This window comes from Parambassis ranga, chromosome 21 (genome assembly GCF_900634625.1).
Source record: "Parambassis ranga chromosome 21, fParRan2.1, whole genome shotgun sequence".
Lineage (NCBI taxonomy): Eukaryota > Metazoa > Chordata > Actinopteri > Ambassidae > Parambassis > Parambassis ranga.
In genome coordinates, this window is record NC_041041.1 from 2,796,831 (window position 1) to 2,814,073 (window position 17,243).

At 42.3% G+C, this 17,243-nt stretch overlaps 1 protein-coding gene across 1 annotated transcript in view; it reads right to left on the reverse strand.

Annotated features, from left to right (window-relative positions):
- nalcn (sodium leak channel, non-selective) overlaps window positions 1-17,243 on the reverse strand; it is a 57,040-nt gene that overhangs the window by 16,362 nt on the left and 23,435 nt on the right. The window contains exons 13-17 of the mRNA XM_028394096.1: window positions 15,207-15,338; window positions 13,629-13,796; window positions 11,391-11,582; window positions 9,338-9,475; window positions 8,872-8,946 (exon numbers count right to left, since the gene is read on the reverse strand). Coding sequence (XP_028249897.1) covers window positions 8,872-8,946; window positions 9,338-9,475; window positions 11,391-11,582; window positions 13,629-13,796; window positions 15,207-15,338 — 705 coding nt within the window. The remainder of the gene's footprint in view (window positions 1-8,871; window positions 8,947-9,337; window positions 9,476-11,390; window positions 11,583-13,628; window positions 13,797-15,206; window positions 15,339-17,243) is intronic.

Consider the following 17,243-nt stretch of genomic DNA (forward strand, 5'->3'; position numbering starts at 1 on the left):
TTTGCAGTCTCACTCACTACATGGAAGAATCTGTGCTCCCCTCAACACTTTTATCCATCCTCTAACATCACAACGCAGAGTTTCCATGTGCTGGTCCCTGCAGTTCATAATAACCTGGTTGGAGTCTGTGTTCCTCCACAGGGCCCGGGGGGCCAGTCCAGCTGTAATACCCAGAGGAAGGCGAGCTGAAAGCGAGTCAGCAGGGTCGCCCTCTCCTCACATTAGGTGGGTAATGAGCCATGGTATGAAGCTGCTGTAAAGCCACACAGCCCATAAACTACTAATAGCTACCCACGATACCCAAAACTAGTGCAGCTGCCGATAATGCCCAGTATCTGAAACTATGTGACGTTCAGCTGTGGGGCTTTGGGTTCAGGTCTCAAGTTGTTGGGGTGTATCTTGAAGACCTAGTTCTTTATGTTATCGCAACATTCTTAACCCCCGCCTGTCTTTACTGTGGTCATCAATGGGCACAATCTGTGTGGTCTGTGTTGTATATTAAATAAAAACTCAACAAGTGTTTATTTTGGGTTTGTTCTTAATTATAAGACACATAAAGACAAAGCAGAAGGGTCCCTGCAGTTCCCCAAATGCTCTCCTGAGGCTGGAGTCAATCCCCATTGAACTGGATCATGGAAGATGTCACCAGCTGGACACCTCTCGTCATTTTGTATCCAAAATATTCCTGCTACCATTTAAGTGAGCAGTTCTCAACACAAAATCAGACTAAAATCTTTAAAGTAGCTGCTAATTATTTCTTTCTTTATCTGTTCTACCCATTCTTTACAATCTATTAAAAAAACTGTAAAATCCCAGCATTATCTACACAAAACATCAGAACTAGGAGCTAATAATTTCTCTTTTTTTATTGAGTTATTCTGAGTGTGTGTTGGTGTTTTAATACGTAACAGGGGCACATGCAGGACCGGGAGTGTCTTCCAATAGAAGTGACATTGAAAAAGATAAGAACACATTGTGTCGGGACTCCCCAAGGAGTATGCTCTTTTCTCCTCTGCTCCCTCTTGTACTCCTCGCCTTTCTCTTCCTCCTCCTGCTAAATCCCCAAATAAGTCCTTGGTCCATTAAATCACGTAAATGGAGGACAGGCTTTTAGTTTAATTCATAAATAATGAAATCCAGGGTGGGAAGCCATAATACATTCACTCCATAACATATTAGAGTGAACTGAATTCTCCTGAATGTTCGGGGTGGAGTATGTTGTGAAGTATAAAGGCACATGTACAAACTGCCACTACGCAGTCGTACCCGTGTGCTGTATGTATCAATACTGAGAAAAATGAGGTGTTACCACAGAAGCCCTTATTGTGTCACTGTTGCCACAGAGACATGTTCCTGTCACAGCTGTGGAACACCGACTACTCATCCAAACCTCATTTCAACCCGACGCAAACATCTCTGTTCCCTCTCCTCCTGGTTCTGCTTCCTCTCCCTCCCCTCCTACATGTTTATCTCCTTCTCCACCTCCGCTGCTCACTCCATCTCCATCTCCCTCTCCTGTTTGATCACTCACAGTGATGCCACTCCACGTATTGTTCCGCCTGAGCAACATGCTAGATGCGACTCAGCTGAAGACCACACCACTGTCAAAGGCACGACTCTCTCCGTCCCAACTTAGGACAAGCCTGACACACTCGGGACGGTGATCTAATTAACTTGGTGCCACATCACACCTGCAGGTTGCGGTCTGCTGAAGTCCCCACAGTGTTTTTTTGTTTTGTTTTTTTAAGGATGTGCATCTGGTGGTGAGCCTTCCCTCTCAACTGTGCCAGTTAAACAGATAATATCCTGGGGATCTGAGAGAGAAGTCATCCATCATCATCATCATCCATCATACTATAAAATATGCCCACAAGGACCTCTATGTACAAGGAGACGCCCAATTATCAACACACATGCACCCATTTGCATGGTTCTGTCATAAAACAGTCTGCATGTGTAGCACTTGCACTAGATGGCAGTATGGTCAGATGGTGGAAGCACAGCAGTCTTAGCAGTCTGATCAATTCTGAAGCTCACACAGTCACAGAATCTGGGAATCTAATTGTTTGCAGTGAAAATGGTCCTCCTCTGTGTGCAAAGACTGTAAATCTTTCTCAAATACCAATTAAGGGAAGCTGTAGACAAGCTGTAAAACAATTAACACACATGAACACGGTGTAGTACAAACTGAGGAAACATTAATGTGGCAAACAACATAGAACGCCATAAAAAATGCACGCTGAGAGATGAAAGCTGACATTTAAAGATGAAATTCATATCATCCAAAAAGAAAGATACCATAATGCTGCAAGACACCCTTTAAGAAACACATGATTAAAATCGCATTACTAAAAATTTGATCTATTATCATCCTTATCTATTGCAAAATGATGCAACAGCATGGCCACTGAGCATATGAAGAAATCATGACTATTTTAAATTTTTAAAGTGCATTTACAGTATTATTAAAAAAACAATCAGTGGAGCTATTACAGGCGGTAAACAGGTCAGCACATCCAGATTTCCAGCTGATGATATATTCACTGATGTACAAAGCATCATGTTGATACTTCCAAAAAGCTCACACAGTATCAGATCTATCACAAAGCTCTGGTCTGTGTAAAGTACACAATGACACTTTCCTCATAAAAACCCATCATTGAGGGAAAGAGAAAATGTCAAAGGACGGAACGAGAGCTCAACATGAAAAGGACCCAAATGTCACTTTGTCTGCACAGACAGTACATGAAGGCCAGCTAGCTGTTAGCGCTTCCCAACAAGCTCTATCTTAAATGTGCTCCTCCTCACACACACACACCCTCTGACAAAAACACACACAGATATGCAAAAATGAGTGTGTGCACAAAAACACATTGAGAATTCCTCCCATGCACGCTCATCTTCATCATCTTCATCATCACTGGTGCCCTCAGGGGTAAACACCTTTTCCTATTTGTCTGATATCTACTGGCAAAGGATGAACAGTTTCCCCTTCGCCTGCTCCTCCCCCTGGTCGTGCTTTGCTCTGTGGGCAGGAATGATTTGTTGGATGGCGATGGGCCATCAGTCTCCTCCATCACAAAGCCCACCAACCTGTGACAGCAGTGGAGCAATAATGGGCAGCAACAAGGTCCAACAGACACATTTGTGTTTCAAAGCACATGAATCTACCCACTCCTCTCTTTTCCTCTGACTGGTGGCACTTACAATGGGAAGAGAGAAAGAGGCACAGAGGCAACAAATGTCACATTACTCCAGATAAATACCATTCAATTAATGGCCTTTTAAAGGTGGCTGCCTTGCATGCATGACTGGACTTGCTATAGTGTATATATTTATGCATAAATATGTTTAACTTTGAGTGTGGTTTCACAGCACAAATTAACCCGAAAATTAGTCAACATGAATTTTAAATGTGTGTTCTGTTGCACATTATAAATGTTTTAATGAGCAGTTTCGCATTAGCTATGTCAGAAACACACCTGGGAGGCTGATCGGTGTGTGTGTGTGTGTGTGTGTGTGTGTACTTCCTCCCTTCACTTCTGTTTTCCTCTGCTGTCTACCTTTCTCCTGTCCCAGGCCTCGTTTCATTAAAAATTTCTTGCAAACCTAATTTCATGCAATAAATGCATTATCCTAATCAACACGGATGAGTGGAAAATACACATACACACACATGTGTGTGTGTGTGTGTGCTTGTTGCCTCTGCTCCCCTGACATAAGCCTGTTGTTCATTCGCAGCAGCCCTGCTTACTCTGACTTCACTGATTATTAGTGATCCCACTTTACATTATAATGCAAGTATGCTTGTGTGTAGCTGTATCTGAGGAATCTGTGTGTGTGTCTGTGTTTAAAGCAAATATCTTTAACTCATGTTTGCAGCCTGTCTTTGGTTACATCCAGGATTGTATTGCCAGAGGCAGCATCTACTTTTTCAACATTTAGGGACAAAGTGGCCTCTTGTTAATCTTGTTGAACACAGTGATGACATGTTCAACAGTTAGTTCTATGTTTTTTTGGGTTAGTATTAGTAGTATTGAAGACAAAACACAACCTCTAACAAACAATAATGCTTTTCAGTGTGCTATTATCTGCCTAATACTAAGAGCCATGATGATCAGATAATTTTGAATATTTCTACCCAAAACAACCATAACATACACAACTTATGAAGATGACTGTAAAGTAAATTAGTGTGAAACTCAGCGACTATAGGGTTAAGCCTTGCTAGGACCCCTCCTTAGTAAGTGGAGACTGTAACACTTATCCAGCATCATCATCAGCATGCTTGTTGGTGGATTGGATTCCATGCTGCAGTAAAGCTAAAGTTCATGATATTCATGTGGGGTAACAATTTAAATAATCAGACTAAAGGACAATAAAGCACATGAGAGAACGTGAACACCCCTCCTCTCTTTGATATCTTTAAAAAAAAGCAGATATTTTAGCACAGCAAACCTGACCACAGTCTCAGTCCTCACACGCCTCTGTGCTCCTTCTGGCCCCTCCAGCTTTGACTCTCATATGAAAAACCAAATAACGATAAATAGTCTGTCCAGGTTGACAGATGCAAGTCATTCCCCTGAAAGGCCCGGGCCACAACCAAACGATGACAGATGTTTTTTTACTTACATGCCTTATTGATGATGTCATTATCAAATCAGCAACACAGGCACACGCAGTAGTGCTGTTGCCTCACGCGCCCACACACACCTGGCCACAGCGACAGAGCGGTGACATGACCAAGAAGTGTTGCCTGGCAACGCCATCCACACTGATTCGCTTCATTAAGGCTTCACTGAGCACAGATATTAGCAATAATTCCAGTGAATGGGTGGGCGTTTTAGAAGAGATGCTGCTAATTTCATTGAACATTAAAACGCAGTTCTGTAGGACACGAAGAAAATGTATGTTTCTGCCGCAGTCTGTCACAGTCGCTACACTTTTATAGAGTTGTTACCAACATTAGCTCTATTCTCAGCTCTGAGTCAGAAGATGATTCATTTACCAACAGCTAAACAGATTGTTTGGCCTCTAAGGTGTATACTTCCTTACATGACTCAAGGTATTTCCCTGTGTATATGCACCTACTGACACTGCAGTAACAGACTCAAACAGGAGGCTGCTGACCTAGTACGCTTGAAAGTAAAACAAATTCCCATGACAGGGCGGTCGAACTTTTGGCTGACTTTACAGCTCTGTTATTATCTGTGGATATCTGTGAATCACTGTACACGGATATCATCACGATGTCTTTCGCACTAAATAAATACACAGTCCAAGTCCAGTCACTCTGAAGAGATCTCATGTGATCAGTGACAACACACTGTCTCCCCAATAGACCACCACACATATTGTTTCTTTAATACAGTCCACAATGATTCCTCCATTTTCCATCCATTCTTCAGACCTCTTAATCTATCAGGGTTGCAGCAGCGCCCAGTTCTCACTGTCTAGACTCTAGAGAGAAACGTCCTCCTCTTGGGAGATCTCCAGTCACTACAGCCTGCAAACGCAGCAGGGCACCTCATTCTTCAAAAGTTGCAGCCACCAGGTCCCACAGGGGACCTGGTCATAATCCGTCGCCACAAAACACAAGTAGACTGGTGCGGCTAACTCTGTGACCTCCTCAATCATCTGGAAGAGAATCAAACGTTGGTTCACTGTCCCACAGCCTGGAGGAAATCCTAACTGAATGCCATGTTGTATAGTTCTGTCAGCCATGACAGCCCAACATCAGCAGGAGCCTTATGCACTTCCACATGAATCTCCTCCACTATGGAGAGTCCTAAATACCTCATTGACTTCAGCCCAAGTGATGGACTCTCCTCACTTCCTGTCCTCTTATATGAGGCCAGTCCCTCGGGCTCAGGAGTGCTTCTTCCAGTTCATGCCAGACTTACACTTATATATTAGAATTAGACTACTCATTCTTTCCCTTACTCTCCACTACTATGGAAATGTACACTACCGTTCAAAAGTTTGGGGTCACTTGAAATTGTCTTTAAAGTACTTTCTGACTGTAAACATTAAAGTAATCAGACTACAGTCTAGACATTGTTAATGTGGTAAATGACTATTCTAGTTAGAAAAGGCTGATTTTTAATGGAATATATACAAAGGTATACAGAGGCACCAGCAGCCATCACTCCTGTGTTCTAATGGTACATTGTGTTAGCTAATCGTGTTAAAAAGGCTCATTGATGATTAGAAAACTCCTGTGAAATGATGTTAGCACAGCTGAGCTGCAGAGAAGCTGTAGAACTGGCCTGGTGACCCCAAACTTTTGAACGGTTGTGTATCTTCTTCCACAAAATCATTTTTCAGAACATCTCCGGTCATGTTATGCTGGTGCATCAGAGAGAGTAGGTTATGACAGGTGCTATGATTGATGATACACAGAACATGACATTGACTTATCCACATCATAAAATGAAGAATAGTTCACTACATTTAGCAGCACACAAATTGAGCTTATCTTTTTTTTAACGCATGTGAATTTTTCACCTCATGTGACACGTACACAGCTGCTGGGCCACCTGACAGCACACACGTCCTGCATGTTTGATGGATTTCATGGGTGGAGGCAGAATACAATGATGTCTGACGGGAGCTGACATGTCTGATTGGTTTTCCGACCGATATTTCTGACACGTGGAGAGAATGACAGGAACTGAAGTGCTGCCTTTATGTTGTCCACGACAACCCAATGTTATCTACGTGTATTATCCACATGCACACACATTAGCCTCTGATTACACCATCAACAGTGTAACTGCATCCATCAGGCTGTATTTTTGTGAAGCATGCCTCCACCCAAATCACTCACACTCACACATTTTTTGAGGTAAAACAACACATTCAAATAATATATGCGACAGAATTCTATGATTTGCATGAACTCACTCTTTGAATAGTTTATTCTACTTCAATTTGTTGTTCCATTATTTCCAATTAATTTGAACACAGCAACTGTCAGTGTGCTCAACCAACTGTGAAGAAGAACGGATTAAAAATGTCCCAGGGAAGAGAATACACACGTTTTTCTTTTTTTTTTCTTTTGTCACACTCTCACTCTAAATATTGATTGATATCTACTCAATAATCATAACACCCACTACAACAAAACCATTTTTGAGCTGATAACAATAATACATATGCACTGTTTAGGTTGTGTGGTCATTCGTCGCTTTTTTTAAAGAGCTCGCCATGAGCATAAGTCACACTAATGATAAATATCAAACATTAGTAAGTCAATGCAGTCATCCATCAAACAGCAGGAAGAAAAAAAAAGATCCATCACATGCACTGTAATTGGTTTCTCATCCCTCACGGCCCACACGTGTTGTGTTTCTTATAGATAGGCTGGACATGTCATTGGGCTTTTGCCAAATGTTTGCAGAAGCCTTTCTCTTGTGGGAGGGTGATTACCATCTACGGTTTATTTATAGTCATCCCTGTATCCATGATTGAAGCACCTGTAAAATAGGCAATTTTACAGTCGCTGCACCTAATCACTCAGCTGTGGGAGGGAAATAACCTGTCCAGGCAAGCTGAGACCTGCCAGCCGGCCATTAGGCCACACGGAGCGCCGCGTTTATGTCGGCAGCAACAGTCGATGAGCTTACAGATTAATTTTGTAAAAGGTATTGTATGGATACTTTCTGACTGCGACTATTCAAAAAGTCATTTTCCTAAAGAAGAAGAACTGTGTTGGACACAGAAGCTGCTGAGGCCCATGCAGAGTAAGTTCCAGCTTTTAAATTGCTTTTTTTTTTGGAGTAGAGCCCCAAAAAAGGTGTGAATGAAGAAATTACTCAGAGGCTTGTTCATACGTGGGTACATAATTCAACCCTGTCAAGGTAGCAACAGAAAGTGCACAGCTTTTTAAAGAAAATGTCAAGCTGCAGACACATCAGTGAGCACTTCACGTCATGGGGAGAGAAAATGTCATTTTCAATGCACTGAATTGTTCAGTTTCAGTTTTTTTGTTTCACTGATGTTATTCAGGAGAAAATTTGGGGCTATTACGAAAGAACAGTTTATGTAGTTTGAGACTACAGGATGGAAGAGTAGAAGAAGAAACCTGCAGGCCCACTGAAGCTGTGTATCCCTGACTGATGTAATGAGAGAGGCAGCAGTGTTGTAGTGTTTCAACCGAGCCTCTAAGCACCATCAGGCTATGAAAAGAACAGAGCGATTATCCTGGCTTCACCTCACGGCTGATTAATCAGCAGTGTGTATGTACATGAACACAACACAAAAATACAAGAAGCAGGGTAAGGTACCAGGAGTTATTTAGACTACAACGACCACATCAGAAGGTCAGAAAATACCAATACAAGCTAAAAACATAAAAGAACCTGTAAAAGAGGCCGACACAGCAACACACTGGAACAATTAATGCCCTCGAATAGAAATCTTGAGATCATTATTTCTCCATTTCAAGACGAAAAGAGCAGACCACAACAACAAAACTAATAAAAATCGCTTTCATGAGCTGCAGTGGAACAAAGCCACTAAACAAAATAATAACATTTCCACTCACGGAGCCGTTAGTGGCATCATTTTGAAGCCGGCAGTGGCATGTCACGATTTCAGCTTTGTAGTCAAAGAGGCCGTTGTGATTTAGCTTGAGATAAAAATGATGATTTTGTGTATGAGGTGGATGGGTGCATGAGCATCACCGGGTGCTAAAATACTGCAGAACACGCCCATGAGAGCAGGATGAGTCATCGACATCCATTCGTTAGAACGGACATTGTATTCGATTTCAAGGGAACTCTTCAAGCAGAATTGTGTTTAATCTATTTTTAACCCTCGTGGGCACTGTTCTGTGGACTCATATGGTGTGTGTAAATGTTTCGTTACCTGTTTGAGCTTCTTCAAGTCTTCATCCAACTCCAGATTGTCCAAGATAACGGCTACGAAAAGACTGAGCAGAATCTGAGGTACAACAAGAGAGAAGAGAGAGGAGTCTGCTTAGTAACTGTATTTGTGGCATGTCCTGGAAGACATCCTGTCTGTCTGTCTGTCTGTCTGGCTGGCTGGAGTGAGGTGTGAGTCATCCAGAGACTGCCTGTGCTGTCTGATGGCTCCCCGTATCCGAACCCAAAACACTGAAATGTCAGCACTTCTTATGCCTACAAGTCTGATTAACTGTGATTCGATGTGCCACTTGAGAGGCGCTAATTGAATGCATTAGCAAAGATATTCATGTATCCCTTCGCCACTTGTGTCCTCTAACCTGTATTTACTGACTGAAACAACAGCACACATTCAGCAGTCTAAAACTTATTTGACATAAACATCCGAAGAAGCCGAGATTGTTCCTCACCAGGGTAGCAAACAGATGGTAGAGGATGAAGTAAATGGCTACTACCGGAGCCCACATATGACCTACAGCCACCAGGGTCTGGTCCATGACATCCACCCAGCCCTCCTGGGTGAGGATCTGAAACATGGACATGAACGCCTGCAGGGAGCAAAGCAGAGGTTAACAGAGAGTGAGAGAGGCTAAAGGCTAAAGAGGGCATGTGGTAGGAGCGGCAGAGAGGGAGAGAAAGGCCGAGACGAGGAGGAAATTACTCGGTGAGACAGACAGTTCTGACATTTGAAACATGCTGTTCCACACGAGAGCAAATATCACCCAGCTGATGCGCGTATCCCCATCTGACTATCCATCTCCGGCTTGTGACTGAGATTTTTAAACATAAACAAAGGAGGAAAAAGCGAGGAGACAGACATCTTTTTTTCCACTCTGCTCTGCTGCCCTCTCGTGTACTTGCCAGAGGTCAGATGAAGGTGCAGAAAACAGCCAGCTGCGACACGATGGCCCCTGGAGTCAAAAGGCACGCCTGCGCTTTCTTCTTTCCAGCAACCTCCCCACCCAAACAGACTGCCCCTCCCACCCGCTACCATGTCCCAATGACTGCAGATAAAGATAAACCCAGCAACAAGTCTGCCCATAGGGGAGACAGCCAAACATCATTAACTATGATGTGTCTGGGTGTGTGTGTATCTATATATGTGCATGTGTGAGACAGAAGTGATATGGAAACAAACAGAAAAACGAGCGAGGGAAGGGTAACACAGCATAAAAGAGGCATCTGTTTACGATCTGCCCTTCGTGTCCCGCTGTGCCCAGGATCAGTGAAATGTTGGAGAGGAGAGGAAAAAAAAACAGAGGATGGAAAGATGCTGCTAATGAGAGAGGGAGAGAGAAGCTCACGAGCACTTAGAAATCAAAGGAGATGGCACATCTGTCGACCCATCATCAGCATCTGCAGGCCGCCCACTGCCTGTGTGAGTGGGCCTTTTGGAGCAGCACATATGAAATTTCCATTCGCTGCTTTTCGTATACCTGAGTCTTTGAAATGAGATTTCATGTTTTAATTTAAAATCTGCTATGTATAATTAAGCAGATATCGAAGGTTTCTGTCTTTAAAGAACATTTCTACATTAAAGACAAAGGATGAATTTTTAAGTTGTGCATAAAAAAGGGCATGGCTGCTGTGAGTGGAAGGTCAGTACCATCACAGATCACTAGCTGTGCTCCAACCTAGAACCCAACAGAATTCAGCTGGAGTCCAACAAGTACATTTTGATTGAAAAGCCCGAACCCATTTATAGCCCGACATTATTCAAATGTGCGCAGGCACACAGCTTTTTAGCCCTTTTGTCAACAATGAGTCACTTATACACGTCTTTACATCATTTATTCATACCTAACGTAGTAACATCTGAGCTCATCAAAACTCATCACATGACTGCTTATTTTTGCGCGCAAGCCTGAGCCCGTGTAAAATGATAGAAATTAAGCTGTGGGTCGCTGTGTGTGACATCATGGAAGGTTTGTCCTTAAAAACGGTTTATGTTAATCGCCTGAAACTATGACCCCATTCAGACTGGGGAAAGTCAATCCAGCTAGAGTGGGATTGCATGCGAACAGCTTCTAAGTAGATAGAAGATAAGTTCAGGGCTATTTTCAAATCCGGCTGTTGCACACATACACAGTGTCAGGCATTTACTGCAATGTATAATTTCACCACTAGATGCCACTACATCCAACACACTGGTCCTTTAAGGCGTTTCACATCAGGTGTGGTTGGATCGGGTTTTGAGGGTTTTTACTTTTTGTGTGTGGGCCTGCCAAATCTGAGGAGTAAGGACAGAGTACAAAAATACTACAATTAAATAAACATAGTCAGAAATGCTGCATCAGGAAGAATGTGTGTATACACGCAGCTACAGTACAATAAAAAGGACAATGACACTTAGAAATTAATTAATAAAAATTAATTAAGTTACTCCCTTCTGACAAACAGAGTGCTTTTACTGCAAGATCATAGGAATTCTGTTAATAAAACACTTCTGTATAAGTTGCTTACCCGGGGGAAGGTAGTGAAACGATCCAGCTCCTCCACAAAACAGAACATTTGTAAGCTGATGGCTGACATGACGATGAGAAGGCTGGCTGTGAACACCACCAGGCTGCCCAGCTTTTTACCGGGACCAAATATCTTGTAGACAAAGTCCTCCAGAGCTGGGGAAATTTTAATCAGCCGCACCACACGCAGCACCTGAGGGGATGAAAAACGTATTGTACAGTTGCTGACACACACACAATATAATAAAAATATACAGTTCAAACTTTGGTCCTGTGGAGCAGCACTTTCCATACCAATGTAAGAAAGTGAGGTATTTTAAAGATATTCCGAGTTACAGAGGCAAACACAGCAACCTATTGATTACATATCGATTTTAAAAGAGTGAGTATTGATCTTGATCCAGTGGTAACAGTGTGGTGATACTGTGCTCTGTCAACGGTCTTAGTCCCTAAATTGCTTGTGGTGACAACAACCCCTGAAAGGTAATGTGTCTTGGTCAGGCTTTGATCGGGGATCGGGGATCTGGAGAGTTGCTATCGATCCAGCTCCTTTCTGTGATGCCTTTGGCCCAAAGATTTTTCTTTAGACTCCCACACGAAGCTAAATGAACAGCTTCCCTCCATTCCCAAGATATACAGCAAAATAAAGAAGACAAACACATACAGGACACTGGCTGAAACGGGATCCTGCAGTAAATACTCACAGCATGAGGACAGATGGAATGCAAAGACCACCTTCTCCTCCTATGTTAAAATATAGCTTGACATGAAATGGACATAGACATGAAATGTGCAATAAAGCATGCTGAATGTGGGAAACAAATCACATTCAGGCTGGAGGACAAAATGCTGTTAGCTGGATCAGAACCTTGTTTTAGGAATACTGTGTGTCTGATACCAGTGATTAACAGGAAACGACACTTAGAGAATGGCTCTCCAGCTGTGCTGCCTGCATGGCTCCAGTCTCTTGCAAGACAAAGACAAATGCTTAACATAAAATTGAATTGCGTAATGTGTCACATTGTCGCAGTCACAGATACCCCATCCAGCATTTTCAACCCATATTGGCCAAATACCAATAACTGGAATTGGATCAGTGCATCCCTCCCAGAATCATCCAAAAATAAAATGACACAATGGCCTGAATGCATTAGGAAGTAAATCATGCTGCAACTGAAGTCGTTGCCATTCTGAACACACAATGTGCCAAGGTGGGTTCCATTGACTGATTAAAAATCATTCAGCCAAGTGTGTGTGTGTGTGTGTGTGTGTGTGTGTAAGTAGGGCTCTACAGCATGTGACATTTTGTACACCAGGAAATGTAATAAGGCTAACCTTTAGCAGTGAAATGCCCCTTGGTAGGGTAAAACTAAATAAACAAAAGAGACAAAAGACAAAGATTTGACTTGGCTGGTTCATTCTCCTGTGGCCGGGACACAAATTTGATTCCAGCACAGAAACTTAAGGTTAATCACTTCTGACTAAATGTCAACCTACTTGGAGAAAGAGTGAGATGTAAGTAAGGCACTTAGGTGCTCATTAACCAAAAAGTCGATGACAGCAACTGCTTTTCAGAGAAATAATCTGACAATCTCTCAAGGCTATTTATGATATATATATGTATGTATGTATAGCTCAGGAGCTTATGAACAAAGCAGCAACCAGGCACGTAAATGAATCATAGAACAGAAAAAATTGCAACACAAAAAAATCGAAGGTTTTTCACTAGACAGCTACAGGTGTCTTTGTATATTTCCATGTATTGAATGTGAGCCTTGCACATGTGTGGACAGCAGCTACTGAGGGAGTCGAAGCAGCTTGTATATAACTATAGCAGCGTCACTGGGTTCAAGCTCAGGCAAAATCTATTACTCACAGGCTCTGTTAGGGCCGTGTGCCTGGTAACATACAGGTGGTTTACACGGCGTTGACCAGAAAATTCCCTTTTATTTGCATCGCTACAAAAATCTAGTTAGTTCATGGAGACGGCACATTTAAATCATGGTAAATAAATGGAATAAAAAGTTGTTTAACACAGAAAAGTGATAATGTATAATTGATTTGTGCTCATTAACGAGCAGTCACAGGAAAGAAATGTCCCAAAACGATTCACAGCTTCTGTTCTTCAAGTGCGGATGATTCAATTTCACAATCAGCATGGGATTTAGAGGCTGCAGGCGTATTGTGTGTGTGTGTGTGCATGTGTTTAAAAAAAGTGTTTGTTTGTGTGTCTCCAAACCTGAAAGTAGGTGAACTGGGAGTGGTAGAGGTCAGGGTAGATGTGCAGCGTGGTGCCCACCACCAGCAGAGATTCAAACTTGTGCAAAGAGGAGCTGATGTAGCCGGTGAAGCCCAGACACCAGATCTTCAGAAGAGCTTCAAGGTCAAACAACACAGTGAAAGCAACCTGGGATGGACACAGAGGAAAAACAAGTCACCATTTGTATATTTAGATATTGCAGGTTTGTTTATGTTTGTTATATTTTTATAATATAATTTAACATAGACGTGTATAAGGCTTGGTCACAGTCAGGACTACAGCAGACCTCAGCACTGATTTTTTTCCCCTTTCTGTTTAAAATTTTTCTCCAAATTTTATCTGAGCTCAGCAGTGAATTGCCGGAGTTCTCCTGTAAGCAAAGGATCTGAATACTAATGGAGAAAGCCTGTACAAAAAGGATGGAGCGTAAACCTGGCAGCACACCAATAAAAAGTGCTGTACATTTCTCCATTTAACTCTAAACCCAATGCCTCCATTTCTTATTTTTCCTTCATAGCCTTCACACAGATTGGAACAAATCTGCAGATCGATGGCTGTATGATATGGAAGGAGGCAGTGAGAGAAGGTAATACTGAGTGTGTGTGTGCGTTTTTCTTTTTCTTATCTCCTGCACTCAGCTGTGTGTGTGTGTGTGTGAGAGAGAGAGAGAGAGAGAGAGTTTGAAGAGGTATGAGGAAGTACAGGGAGGGAAAGGGGGGGGGGGGTGGCACACCTCGTCATCATTGTTGGTGTTGGTGAGGAACATCAGAAATTAATTTAAAAATAAATATTATACAGTCGATCAGTCGCTAAGTATTAAATAAATATCTTTTTTTTCACTATATGTGAAAAGCTCCAGCAGAATTATGATCAAAAGAGTGGACAAGGCGATATCACAGGGATTATGAGGGCTTTAAAACCATATTAATAACCGTCAATAACTCTCTTGGACTGTAGAGAAAAATCCACATAATGTACGGGTTATTGAATTAGTACAGGATGAAATCAAAAAAGTAAATAAACTAAAAGCCTCGGCCATTGATTGATTGACTTCAGGAGGAAGGGAACAGCTTCACAGCCACTTTGCATCCTGGGTAAGGATGTGGAGGTGGTGGAGGAGTACAAATATGTGGGCGTGACCATCGACAACAGACTGAGCTGTTAAAAAGAAGGCCTGCAGCAGACGCTACTTCCTGACAGCTTCGTTGTCTGAAGGACCGTTACAGGAAATCTTTCCTGCCTCATGTCATAAGACTGTATAATACCTCACCCCTGCGTCATTGATAACACTCTGACTGAATGTTGTAACCGACACATTTTTCACACGGTTTTCTTTACCTTCAGAGATCTATGTTTACTATGCTGAGTGCCTGTATATTGCTGCTGTAACAGTAAAATTTCCCAGCTCGGGATGAATAAGTACTTCTATTCTATTCTATTCTGTTCTATTCTTTGGTCTATTCTTTGGTCTAAACTGCAGTAATGTTACTAAAAACGCGATGCTTCAGGTGGATATCAAAAGTTAGGAGAAAACTGGAAACAAGAAAACAATCTCACCTCTGCCAGGTAAAACTCATCATAGTGCCGGCGGTAGTTCTCGCCTTTGTAATAGTTGCTAGCGGCAACGATGACGTCCACAGCGACCATGCTCAGGATGAACATGTGGAACACAGAGGACCGCATCAATTGCTGTGAAGACAGAGACAGAGACAGTCTTCAGCTACAAATGATGTGAAACGCCACAAAAAGTGTTGAAGTGCCAAATACTTGTTTACCCAAAACCATAAACCATAAACGATAAACGAAGCAGCAACGGCAGGAAAACACATTACAGATGAATCCTTCTCAAAGTGAATATAGATTGTAACTTAGACAAGGCGAAACATTTCCTCATGGTGACACTGAATATAATAAACTGCACATTTTACTTTGATTTGTGCTCACATCACATTGATTAGAATTTTTTTTATTCAAATTTTATTCTTGCTATTTTAAACTTATTTTATATTTCTAACCTGAATGCAAGCAATTTCCCCCTGGGCTGAAAAAAGTATTTCTGATTTTGACTCTGATCCTTACTTTATCTGCACACATGTAAAATGAAAATGCCTCATACTACTACAGACAAGGAAGCCTGAGCCTGAGCAATAAACGTGTTGTAACACACCCTTGATTAACCGGGCAATAGTTCACCAAAAATGTGTCTTTTAAGCCACCTTACAGTGCCTTACATTAAAGGTAGGGTAGGAGATTTAGAAAACTCAGTGAGAGTCAGCCAGATTTGGAAAGTAAACACACGCCCCTTTCTCTCGGAGCTCACCCCGAAGCCACGCCTCCCAATCACATGGACGCGCATCACCTGAAGACGAGCTGCGGTCTGTGACTTCGGCCATCATGCACGTACCTCTCTGGTGCGCGCAGAGCAGGAAGAGAGTGACAACCAGCCAATACTCCACGCAGGGTCCACCCGGAGGATTGGCTGATGTTTGTAGTGTTTTATAGCTTCCACAGATGATTCATATTCTTCGGTTTAATGTGAAACTGCCGAACTAATTGGTCGCTATCGGATTGTAAAGAGAAGTTACACTAATTTAACAACAACTGCATCAGAATGAAATGTCCTACCCTACCTTTAAGGTTAACAGGTCTGTATAACCCTTGTTTTAGCAGCTTTTCAGGTAAGTTCTGAACCAACAGAGGGTGGAGTTTATCCTCTTATGACATCACAAGGGGTTGCAAACAAAACAAATGTTCATAAACACGGCTAGGGGGATGTAATTATGCTTAAAACAAAAAAAGCATGCCTTTTTGAAGAAGAGCAGAGAAGAAACAAAGAGCTTTTTCAGGTTATAGTACTCATTCTGCAGCACTCTAGGTTTAAATCATTTACAAAAAAAATCTAAGAAAAAGCAATAATTAAGATCAAAAGGCAATAACGGCTAATTAATGATTGGCATTGAGCCCAGCGGCTGGCAGCCAGTCACTGTGAGGCGGCTTAGTTCTATCAGTGGACACCGAAAAACACATTTGGTTTGATTTGAGAGCTCTAATTTTAGAAGGAAGACAGACCCCCTGTGTTCAACAGAAGTAACACAGAATTTCTTTTGCATTTATCTATGGATTGGAGTGAAAATGAAGGATCGGGCAGCACAGGCGTGGGTCCTTTTAATGTAAGTACCCACTGGGGACTGAACTATATAAAGATGTAGAAACAGGCTAAGAGGTCCAGCACCTAAACTGCATGAAATTCAAAGCAATCAGGAGCCTTTCATTAGTTCCTGCCAGAAACATCCATCCAGACAGAAGAATCAGTGTGTATTCAGACAGCCACAAACAAGAAAGGAAAGGGGCAATAAATGTACTGCTATTTCCTGTGGGAATGGCAGTGGCACTGAGCGCCTCACATGATGGAAACAATCATGACAAGAAAGAATGTGAGGGGGGGGGGCGCTCTATAATGCACAGTGAAACAAAACAGGCCTTCTCCTTTCAGACAAACACGGTAACTACACATTCTTTTGGAAACAATGTGACAGATGTGATCGCAGCCTTGAACTGCACATATATGGCAGAAGGAACAGCTTGTGAGTGGGT